Raw genomic sequence first — 12,772 nt, 5'->3', positions numbered from 1 at the left:
AAAGTTTTTATACCATCTTAAAATCCAATGATGGTCCGACCGCAGTCTCGCTAGCTCAACCTGGTCCCAGTGACATGTGATAGACTTTTGTTCCCGCTTATAGGAGCACCCAGAATACACATCTTCCAGGTGCTGGTACCTAGTTCTACATGGTGGGTCTTTGATTTCCCTCTTGATCATTGGAAAGACTCCTCTGTATGTTGTTGGTCGTCTGTTTCCTTCAATCTCTCTGGCTTCATTAGCAGCTTGGTCTGCTGCCTTATTTCCTTCTATTCCAACATGGCTTGGAATCCACTGGATTATTATTGTGGCTCTGGCTTCACTGAACTTTCGGCGCAAATCATTCATGTCCGAGCTGTTGCCCAGCAGCCCCTTGCAGAGGGACTGACTGTCAGTCAAGATCAGCACATTGGTCCTACTGTGGCAATTGTCAGCAATCCATTGTGCGGCAGACATCATTGCCTGGCATTCCTCGTCATAAGATGATGTAAGGAATGCACCTTTAGTTTTAATATTTTCTGTTCATGGTGGTTCATCATTCATTATCACCACTGCTGCTGCTCCACCTTCGCGGTATCCTGCGACAGCCGATCCATCGGAGAAAATTGTCACATCTGCACTAACCTCTTTGATCACATCCTCAGATGCTTCACGTGCCTTTACAGGATCATCACCTTTTCCTTTTACTCCTCTCAGTTCTGTCCCGAATTTTGATTTTGCCATGGGTCTCCCATGGACAAGCTCTCACCATATTTGCTTCAGGGGGGAGGTGGTCTGCTAGATCGGTGCCCATCCGAAACCAACTTTTCCTGCTGTTTTTAGGCTTGACTGCTTGATCAAGGGCTTTCTTTCTAGGATGGTTGTCTGGTAATCTCTTAGCCATCTCTACAGACTTGAGGCATGTTCTTTTTGTATAGGTGGTGTAGTGCTCAGTTCTGGTCTCATAGCGCAGCGTTTCTGTAGGTGCTGTTTTCATCTGACCTGATACAAGTCAGAGGGTTTTGTTTTGTATTCTGTCCAGGGCCTTTGCACTAGTCTCACTGAGCCACGGCTGCCACACTGGGGCAGCATTATCCATCTTGCTTTTCACAAACATCTGATATACTTTCTTGAGTGACTCCTTACCCCAGCCCCATTTTGAGTTGCTGACAGCACCGATAACCTTCATTTTTGAGGTTGCACTTTTGGACACCTCCTCAATGTGCTTGTTGAAGGTTAGCTGTCTATCCAAGTAGACCCCCAGCAGACGTGGAGTGGGGTTGAATGGTATCTTTTTCCCTTCGATCTGAATTATTGGTTGCCACGTTGCCTCCTTCACCCATGTTGAGAAGAAGCACATCACTCTTGGTTGCATTCAAGGTAAGCTTCCATTCATTGCTCCATTTCACAACCATGCCCACAATCAACTGCGTCGCTTCATTTGCCTTTTCTCTCTTTGCGTGACTGGCCTATATTGTGCAGCCATCAGCGAACATGGAGTAGATCAGCTTGGCGGAGGTTAGTTGTTGTGAGTCAAGGTATGGGAGGGATTCTGCCAGGTTGTTTATGAAGAATATAAACAGCAGCGGTGATAGTACAGCTCCTTGGGGAAGCCCTTGCTTGAAATTCTGGCTCTTGCTTGTTTCTCCATTCAGGCGAACATGGGCTTGTCTGTTTCTCAGGTAAACCGTGGATCCATCTGATGATGATGATGATGATGATGAGGATGATGATGATGATGATGATGATGATGATGATGATGATGATGATGATGATGAAGTTATTAGAATAATATAGGGGCCACAGCAAAACCGTACAACGGTTGTGGTGCCATGAGAAACAATTTTTGATTCATTACATTATTACCATCTATTAATAAATAATTGTATTATAATTGAATTTGCTTGATCCGAGCAGGTATATAGTGTGCCAATTTTTTTTGGAGGAAGCGTATCCTGGCCTGTGATGTTTCATTTTCTTTCAAAGCTGTAGTACATATTGCCAGACCAACTTTTAGATTAATTGCATGTTACCCAAAAAGACAAGGACCATGACTGTAGAAATGGATTTCTTGGTAGCTATCAACTTTGGCAGAGACCATATTTCTCTCACTTCCTGGAAGAAATTAATGGCAATATGCAGGTGGTAAAGATTGTTGGGGTTTTGCTGTTTTATTGTATTGTTGGGGTTTTATTTTTGGGAAGTTTTGTTTTGTTTTGTTTGGGATTGTTGTTGTTTTTTTGGGGGGAGAGGGTTTATAGGTCATTTTTTTTTCCATCTGTTTTTGTTTGTCCTTCTTACCTTCTTTATCTGCTGTTGCTCCAGGCCTTCATTCGAACCAGAACCTACTGAAAGTTAAATAGAAGAAGATATTAAAATGTGTAAGTATTAACACAACAAAGTCAGTTTTTAGGAAACCCTATGGTTCTGCCATTCCTATACGTTGTATTAAAAAAAAAATTAATGTGTACTTCTACTATGTCGTGTATCCTTAAATTGTTGTGACCATAAAACTTCAGCTTTGAGCATCTTAACCAAACTAAGGTACAGCTGTAGTTCACTGCAAAACATTGATATCTCTCAGTCACGATCTCCATCTGTCCAGCTGGCAATCATTCTATTTACAAAAATGACTTGCAGAAAGCTAGGTAACAATTAGCCTACATTACCACTTTCTTATTCTGTTACCAGTCAGTTACATACATTCAATATAAGCATATTGTTGCGATTAGAAAAAAACCGACAGATTTGCTTTTAAAAGCGATATTGCCCGAGCTGTAAACTTTAAAAAATCTTCAGAAACCATCGACTGAGAATTTTTAATAGCATTAATTAAGGAATTTTCTGGAATAGAGCGTGCAGGAGTTTGAACAAATATTCACCTGTTAAGACAAATTGATATAAGTCATTGTGCAAAAAAGTTGGAGAATCTATGTTCGATAATTAAGGAAATATTTTACTATAAGTTGCGCCATGCATTTTTGACCGCTGCACTATTATAGTATATAATATATAATAACAAAGGAAAAGATGGGACTATAAAACATTGAGCCAACAGGTCATATTATGGAGTACATATTTAGGTGCACATGTTTTAATTTTGATAGGGTAAAAAAAAAAAAGAGAGTAACATTAGTACAACAAAGCATGAAAGTTACTGAGCATGGCACACAAATAACAAAACATTTTAGGAACTGTTCTATGATAACAATGTATTCACAGCATGCACACTATACCAATAAGTAAGTGAATAAATCTTCGATGTAGATCTACATGCTTTTAAAGTTCGTTGCCGCTCAAAACTGGCTAAAATTATATAAAAAATAATGACCATTCTGAATATCTTTCATGTACGTCAAGAAAGGTTTACTTTGTCACATAGCTATTTAAAGCTACCACTATACTGATATACAATATGACATACAGACAGGAGGAGGAATTTTATCCCTGTTGGAATGTCACTCTTAAGTCATAAAATCTTTGGTGATGGGGTGCTCATCTTTTCTCAGTATGTACTAGGCTGTTTTTTCTTTTCACCTTTCTTTTGTGCCTATTGACAATCAAGGCTTAAGTCTGAGAAAAAAAACCCAAGAAAATAGAAAATAGACCCAAAAACTTCTAATCTTTAAAATGATCTATTTGTAACATGTCTCTAGTGTTGAAAAGCCCCCCCCCCCTCCCCCCTTCCCATAAAAAACAAGATTGTATTCAAAATAGTACATGCTATCCAAGATAGTTTATAACGTAGGCCTAACCAGTATTATGATCTGTAGTCATTAATTATGATCTTTTCTGCAATAAAGCTAACAATGAAAATACCCCCAATATTTAAATTCAGATTCAAATTTACATTTCACCCTCACAATATTTCCCTACTAGCTCTAGCTATAACTTCAGTTCCTTCTGCAAAGAACTGTTTACTTGGGTATGTTACCATGTTGTTCATCAGATTCGACACTTGTTTCCTTTTTTTTTTAAAAATAAGAGCTTTACGGAACTTGCAATACAGCTGGAGCATATAACGCACTAGAATATAACATACACAGAAAAGGAGGAGAGAAAAGGATGATAGACGTTTGATAGGAAAGAAAGAGAAAACCACACAAGAGCACCAGCTACCTAGACAGTGTTAGTGTATAATATAATACAGACACGTTTGGTTAGAAACTTTTGTTTCCAATGGTTATTACACATCACTAGAGTTTCAGGAAGTTACAGAAATAACTAAAGTTGAATTTATGTCAGTGTGAAAAATATCACATCATAAAGGCAGGATAGGAACAAACAGAAAAGGGATATTATGGGTTAATTTTCAGGGTAAGTTACAGACACCCTTTTTTTAAAAACCATAGAGCCTTGGCTTTTTATTACAGTATTATTTATTATTAATCATTCCAGCCACATGCAGGAGAACATATCATGCCGCCAATATATTTCATTATTGGTATCTTTTTTGCTGAGCCACTTAGGGTATTCATCAAGAGTTTACTTGTAAACTTGTTTCAGTTACCTCATTCTTCTTGTTCCCCCCCTCCCCTTCTCTTTGTTCTTTTTTTGGTGCTTTTCCCCAAAAATGTAAAGTCATGATTGTGCAAAAAGATGTTTCAATAATTGAGAGACATAGGTGCAGTAGGGCTGCAATATTGTGCCCAGAGTAAAGCACAATGCGATTTTGTTTACATGTAGTGCCTTCCTTACTCAAAAGTAATAAACAGGTGACATTAAATTCGTCACATGAATGTCAAATATTCTAGAACTTATGAATCCTAAATTTCATTTAATATTTCTACTGTGTAAATGGGACAAGTATAATGAGAATATAGCATTGTACTGGTGTGTGTGTGCGTGTGTGTGTGGGTGTGTGTGTGTGTGTGTGTGTGTGGGTGTGTGTGAGTGTGTCTGTGTGTGTGTTTATTGTGTGTGTGTGTTTGTGTGTGTGTGTGAGTGAGTGTTTGTGTGTGAGTGAGTGTGAGTGTGTGTGTGTGTGAGTGTGTGTGTGTGTGTGTGTGTGTGTGTGTGTGTGTGTGTGTGTGTGTGTGTTTGAATGTATGGTTGCGAACTGCTTTTTTGTTTTGACAGTTTTTGAATGTTTCTTTTTAAAGTTTTGTTATATTGTTTGTTTTTCTTTTCTTTCTATCATTTGTTTGTATTTGTAGTTTTGTTTTAGAGACAGAAAGGCATTGTGGGGCGGGGGATGTAGTTTCACAGAGGTACCTAGGCTAACGGGGGAAATTTTGTATCGTCTCTATATTTTGTCATCCAATCCAACAGCAATGCCCTTTCCAAATTCTTCTCCACACCCTCAGTGTTCTTCCTCATTCTGTGTTTCATTCTTTCTCAGGATAATTGAAGTCCTGCATGTGGGCATGGCCTTTGTTATATAGGTCTAACATGTTAGAGTTGTGTTTGGTGGTGCTGAGCTGATACCACCGTCTTGGCATTGACTTGACACTGAGTACTATTTCATGGCATCAACATCAGCATCAATATTGCGAACTGAACATAGTAATAGCAGCAGAACAGCAGCTTTAAGAAAGTTTCAAACGAGTTTACCATTTAAGCTATAGCTTCACAGCATTATCGAATCATGCTACATTAAAGGAAGGCAAAAGCTGAGCTCAACCTTTATTGTCTGTCCACTACACTGCCCATGACTTAAATTACTTATATCCTGTATTGTTGTTTCAGTAACCAGCCAAAACCAACCTGACAACAGCTGTACTTTAGAGAAAAGTGTTAGAAGTCCATTTGGAACAGTACAAATTATATTTGAAAAACGGTTCAACACATTTTCATTTTTCTGGTTTAAAGACCACACAGGAAATCTGAAGTTACTGATAGTTAGTGCAAAATAGTTCGAAGTATTGATGCTTGAAAAGTATTCAGCCTCCAACACACTGTATGGGTGACACCTGCCCAGCTGAGAGAGTGAAGCAGTTAGCCGAAGAAAGAGGAGTCAGAAAGTGCTGGAATGAATACTGTACCAGTTGTAGACATAGTAGTGCTAGATGAGGAAGACGAATAAGATGAGGGGGATGATGAGGAATTTGACGATGAAAATGCATCATGGTCTGCAGTTTCGCCATTTTCTGTTGCCCTGCTAGTGGTTGTTGCTGTTGGAAAAGAATTAGTGTTGTGGACTGGGGTTGTTCTTTGTCTGCTGGAGTTAAGAGCTGAGTGATTACCAAAAGGAGCTGACGCATTTGTTGTTGTGGATCCTGTTGTGGATGATGCTGTTGTTGTTGTTGTTGTTGATGTTGTTGTTGATGTTGTTGCTGCTTTTGTCGTTGCTTTTGACGTTGATGGTGTAGTAGGAATGGTTGTTGTTGTCGTGGTGGTTGTTGAAAGTGTTGTGGTGGAAGGCGTAGTGGAAGTTGTTGAAAGTGTTGTACTCGTAGTGGTAGGGGTTGTAGTTGAAGGTGTTGTTGTTGTTGTTGTCGTACTTGGCGTAGTGGAGGTGGTAGTTGTTGGAGTCGTCGTCGTCGTTGTAGGAGTTGTTGAGGTTGTTGTCGTCGTACTTGTGGTGGTGCTGGCATCAGTCTCACATAACGTCCCTGTGTACGGGTAGAAACAGCTGCAGCTGAAGGATGTCCTTTGGTTACTGAAACAACAATACAGCATCAACTCTTAGAAGTCGGCACATTTACTGAACAGTTGCTGAATTGTCTTGTTTCTTTGCTTCCCTCATTCGTCAAAAATGTCTACCTGCCTGTACTCTATTGTATCTTCGTATTGTATCAAATCTCCATTTTTTCAGACAACTTTGGGGAATAATACTTGCTATAATAATATCATTACACTGAACATGCTAACGTTTCCATAACTTATAACTAAACTTGCTGCTATTATCACAAAGCAAGGAATAGGCCTATGACTTGCAGGAGTTAATGTGATATAAGTCATGGGCAGTGTGGTAGAAAATAAAGGTTGAGCTAAGCTTGGAAAAAATTTTGTTTTAGAAAAATCACCCAAACTCAAAATCATCCAGGGCCTGAATGTGTTAAAGTTACACGCACAGAAAGTGGCCAGGGACAGACATGTGTAGCGTAAACTACTGTTTCTCTGCCTTGTGTGCCTGATAGTGCAGGGAGAGAGTAAACAAAGTATTGTTATTGTTATTATTATTATTATTATTATTATTATTATAATAATAATAATAATAATTATTATTATTATTATTATTAGATGTATTATTTTTATTACATGTACTATTATTATTATTATCATTATTACTATTATCATTATTATTATTTATTGTTGTTTTTATTTATTATTATCATTATCATTATTAATATTATAATTTACATTAGTATATGATAAAAATCATACATTTGTATAATTATATTACTTAACAACAATTAGGTAAGAATATTCACAACAATTTGTCTGCATTCTCTAAAGGGTGACCTTATTTGGGCCACAGTGTGGCCTAAATAAGCTAAACCCCCCTCCCTTACCTTATTTAGGCCACACTGTGGCCCAAATAAGCTAAACCCCCCTCCCTTACCTTATTTAGGCCACATCATATGGTAGATTTCTTGAACTAACCATGGATTCGGAAGGTCGAGATTCTACTGATCTTTTTATTTAGTGCGGGGGATTATTTCAAAATAGAGGATGATTCTAAATAAGTGGACCAAGTGTAAGAGTTGTGTGTGTGTGTGTGTATGTGTTTGTTTTGTGTGTGGTTGTGGTGAGAGAGAGAGAGAGAGAGAGAGAGAGTAAATGTAGTAGTGTGTTTGTATGTGTATGTGTAATGTGTGAATGTTATTGTGTGCATGAGTGTCTATCTCAGTTGTACGGTCCAAATGTACATTATTTTGTTGAGAATTTTACATAGAACTCAACTACAAAACACCTTTATACAAAGTCACAGAAATATTCTTTTTGTGCTTATTGAGGTGCAGTACAGGGTGATTAAAACCTGCAAGGATAATTGGACAAAATGGGCAATATCTTACTAATGGTCATATTTAGACAAATCCTATATCATTCTCTTTTTTTCTTAACAGCTCATGGTTATTAAAGAGTCAGCAAACTAGATCAAGGTAGTAATTTCGGATTCCTAATATTATGGGCATTCTTTAAAAAATTTAAACTTGTTTTTAGCGCTTTTTTCAACGTAAAACGGATTCCGTTAAAAAAACAACAACAACAATGACCGTATCTTTCTTTTTTAAGGTATTGTGCATACATTTGTGTGAAACTATTTTATTCTATGCTTTCAAGTACATGAAAAAAGCTAATAAAATCAAGCAAAATGTTCTTCAGAGACATAGATCTAGTAGTAAGCCCACTGGAACATTTTATAAACCGTGAAAAGATCACCAGAAAATAACAAAATTATCTTATGATTTTCACTTGCACTTGCAATTTTTTTGACAAATTATCGTCTACCTCGTTATCTTTTTTTTTTCACATTTTTCTTCACTATTCATGACAACTGGCATGTTTTCCAGTTATTATCAAGGAAGTGGATAGGCGGACCACGGGGTCTATCTAGCCCCAAAAGGATAGGTGGACCGCGGGGTCTACCTAACAAAATGCTGTTTTAGGATGTGAACCCTGGAATCAGCGTAGTGAAATAAGTAGATCTAGGTTTGACTAAGGATCGGTGGACCCCGGGGTCAACATAGTGAAATAAGTAGATCTCAGTTTATTTTATAGTAAGACTGGCGGAGCCCGTGGTCAACGTAGTGAAATTATAAGTAGATCTAGGTTTAAATTAATAAGGATTGGTGGACCCCTGGGTCAACGTAGTGAAATTATAAGTAGATCTAGGTTTAATTAAGGTTTGGTGGACCCTGGGGTCAACGTAGTGAAATAAGTACATGTAGATCTAGGTTTAATTTTAAGGATTGGTGGACCCAGGAGTCAACGTAGTGAAATAGGAAGGTTTAGGTTTAAGGTGGACCCCAGGGTCTACCTAACGAAATTTAATACTAGTTAGGTTTTAGAATAGGTGGACCATGCGGTCACCGTAGTAAAATAAGTAGGTTTAATCACGGTGTCCCGGGGGTCCACCAATTCTTAATTAAACCTTCTTATTCCTTTACGGCTATGGTGACTCCGGGGTCCACCAATCCTTTTAAAATTAAACCTACTTATTTCACTACGGTGACCCCGGGGTCTACTAATCTTTAAATAAATCTACTTACATGTATTTCACTACGGTGACCCCGGGGTCCACCTGTCCTAAAACCTAGTATTTTGCTAGGTAGACCCCGTTTTTAACAATATCCAGAAAATAACATAAAATGAGTATATAGATCTATATCTATACGTATTTTATTAAGTATATACTTAAAAATAAAAGACTGAGCAGAGGCTTACAATGTAAATTCTGTGCTCTACACGTAGAGAAAGTCTTAAGTTTGCGCAAAACAGATTTTAGAAAAAAAGTTGATCTAATTATTCTAATAAAAGTAAAAGTGATTGTTATGGTGAGATTTGTTATTATTAATTCTGGAAATACAGATAGTTGCTGAATCTAAAATTAACTAGAACTGTGCAATTCGTTTTATTTAAATTCCAAAGCCCAAAGGCATAGCAATGAGTTAGATCTAGATCTAGCAGTTGTAGGCTCTCTGGCTGCTTCTAGCATTTGTCTGCTACTAGTTACTGATTCTAGACAGGGAATCTAGATCTAACTATCACCTGCACTATTAAAGTCAAATATATGGTAAAATAAAAACAAAACTGTGAATCGCTTTGTCAGTCAGTACATCCCAATTGCCATAGCAGCACATATTAATAGTTGAATAATTATACCGAAGCAACATGTTATCACAGTGTGCAGGGAAGAGCGGGGTGCCCGGGTCGCTGACCGGTCGATTCGGTGGTTCGGCTTTTGTAGATCTATGCATTTTTTACGGAAAGCCCTATTACTAGATCTATTAGTGTTGTGAAAACTTCAACCTCTACAGCTAAGGCGGCAAAAGATGTTAGAAAATAATAATACGTCCTGAAGTTTCATAATTTATACAGAATAATACAGCCAGTAGTTTTTATCTCATCGAGTTATAAAAATGGCCTTGTAACTTGTTTTCAGAAGCAAATTTTAATAGTTACAGTTCTACCGAATCGATTTTCACGCAAATTCAACCATTTTGATGACCATTTCTTTTCCTTTTAAAAAGATAAAGGCCTGTCGGATGTGGCAGTGCGATTAACACTAAGTTGTTTAGACCCATCAAAACACAAGGCTTCGTGGCCGATCACAAAGGTCTACGGGCTTATCGAGGCCGATTCGCCCTGCCGAGTGCACGTTCACTAAACTGCCTACTAGATAGAATCTACTACCAAAGATTCTTCTCGATCTTTGCTACTACTACTACTACTACTACATCTACATGTAGGCTACTACTACTAGACAGTACGAGAGATGTACTACTACGAGACAGTACGAGAGAGTGCCACCCAGGCAAAGATAGTGTAACTTTGACTCAGCCACGTTGTGTACACACTTTTTATACCCCAAATTTGACCCGGAAGTCCATTCGGAGGATTTGACCTTTTTACTTGACCAAAGTGTGCCAAAATGGTAGCCTAGATTTTGCCCCTCCATGAAGGAAAAATCTGGCCCTCATTCAAGCCATTGAGATTGAGCAAAACTTTGCGTATCGTGCTTTGTTCTTACAATATTCATTATGATATATATAAGTTGTACACTGAGACAAAACTGTACTAAATGAGAAAGGTGCACCATTATGAAAGTGGAACGAACTCAGTTGCCTTAAAAGGGTGTCCCCTGGTAGTTTGAGCATGTGTGGCCTAAATAAGCTAAACCCCCCTCCCTTACCTTATTTAGGCCATATGTGGCCCAAATAAGCACTCCCAATCCCTTCTCTAAATTATGTAGTCCCAGACCCTCAGTGACAGGCATCATTTATCTTGCATTTTCCCTTGTGAACATAAGCAGCTTTAGGAAGCATAGACATCATGCACTGACAATTATCTGTGTTTAGTTACCACCTTGTAAAAATTTGTTTTTTTCCTTTTGCCCGTATAAGGTTCTTTCCTTCAGTTTCTTTTTCAATTTTGTTAGGAAACTATGTATATTATTATAATAATATCTTCCGCAATGTCACAATTAACAATAACAATGGCAATAATAACTACATTGATAATTATATTAATACATGTACTAATGATAATAACCATAACAATGTCACTGATGATGATGATGATGATGATGATGATGATGATGATGATGATGATGATGATGATGATGATGGTGATGGTGATGATGATGGTGATGATGATGAAGATGATGATGATGATGAGACAAATTCAGATGTTACAAATGGGTCATGTTTATTTGTATCACAGCTGCTGTAGAGGTATGCTGGTACTTGTATAGAACTTTATATTATAAATAAGGAGTGTGAGGTAACCATTGAGAGCAGGGATGCACTTAAAAATTTAGAGTTAGAGGGGGAGGCTCTATTTGCTCAGTTTGACCCTGGTTCGAATCCCAGATTGGGTATTCTTGAACTCAGGTTGTTTTGTGGAGTTTTTAAAGCTTTCAACCAGTGCATTTTAGAGTATCTAGCCCTCACTGCTCTCAACCCTTTTGGCTCAGTCCTATTGGAGACAGACTATCGGAGACGGTCCTGCTTCTTAAACAGCCTAATAGTGTTGAAAGGGGCTTTAAACTCATACATCTATTTACCCATACTACGTTGCAAAGTGGGTTGAGATTAAGAATTTAATTTACTAAAAGGATGATATGTATTCATATCATGTTTTTGATACAGCACGCAGCCTTTGGATACAATTCCTGTATGAGTAGTGTTTTGAATTTCCTTGGAATCATGCACTTACTTAGAGAGACAAGCTCCGTAGTTGTGACAAGGAGAAGACTGACAGGGATCTTCCCTTTTCTCGCACGTTTTCCCCTCCCAGCCATTGGCACAGGCACAGTGGAAGCCGTAGTCTGTTCTGTGGACGAAGCAGATACCTTGGTTGCAAGGGTCGGGCTCACAGGCGTCCTCTACTCCCTCACATCTTGTTCCTGAAAGTAAAATGTGTAGCAAGGCTTTTATTTGTATTGTTGTTGTTGTTGTTGCTGTTGTTGTTGTTTTATAGTAGTTGCAGCTTGTGCTTTTGTTGATCTTAGTATTTCTGAACCTATTGTTTGTTGTTGCTGTTGTTGCTGCTGCTGCTGCTGCAGCTGTTGTTGTTGTTGTTGTTGCTGCTGCTGCTGTAGCTGTGGTTTTTGTTATTGTTACTATTTTTATTAAGATACTGTAGCTTTAGTTTGATTATTGTCGTTGCTTTTGTTGTTGTTATTGTTGTTGTTATTTAGTTCCACTTTTGTGGGTGGTTGGTATGTGCTCCGGTGTGGTTTGCTTCTTCTTTCCTATAAAATATTTATCTCTCCCCCTTCTTTTATATTATGTAGGTACGTTAATATCCAGTAACAGCTGTAATCTTTGGCACTTATATGGTCTAATTGTGTTGCAAGGTCGGTAAAATTCTCACTTAGACTAAAACTAAAGGGTATTGTTCCAGCTTTTGTTGGTTCTGCGTTGGTCATTGATTTTGTTGCTTTGTTGTTGTTGTTAATAAAAAAATTATGTTGTTTCTGCTATGTTTTGTTGACATGGTTGTTGCTACTGTCGTTCTTTTACGTTTCGCTTTTGCTTTTGATGGTGTTAATTTTAAGGGCAATAACAGGACAACAGCAGAACGGAAAAGGATGGAAAACTGTAGACGAGGCAATATTTGGATTTCCCTCTTTCAAAACAGTTTTATTTCCAAAATGACGTGGCGACAGAGGACACAACCC

General features: G+C 38.0%; 1 protein-coding gene across 2 annotated transcripts in view; it reads right to left on the bottom strand.

The window, feature by feature from the left end:
- The window catches only part of LOC101854611 (protocadherin Fat 1), a gene marked incomplete at its 5' end in the record, with an annotated part of 26,567 nt that overhangs the window by 3,787 nt on the left and 10,008 nt on the right, over positions 1-12,772 (bottom strand). Inside the window, 3 exon segments of one of the 2 annotated variants that reach the window (XM_013090130.1) lie at positions 2,281-2,327; positions 6,423-6,580; positions 11,806-11,995. In XM_013090130.1, the coding sequence (XP_012945584.1) occupies positions 2,281-2,327; positions 6,423-6,580; positions 11,806-11,995 (395 nt within the window). 2 annotated transcript variants of the gene reach the window in all.

The sequence above is a fragment of the Aplysia californica genome, unplaced genomic scaffold (assembly GCF_000002075.1).
Source record: "Aplysia californica isolate F4 #8 unplaced genomic scaffold, AplCal3.0 scaffold01150, whole genome shotgun sequence".
NCBI classification, from domain to species: domain Eukaryota; kingdom Metazoa; phylum Mollusca; class Gastropoda; order Aplysiida; family Aplysiidae; genus Aplysia; species Aplysia californica.
The sequence above is the reverse complement of the archived record's forward strand: the minus strand, read 5'-3'. Positions and strand labels throughout refer to the sequence as shown.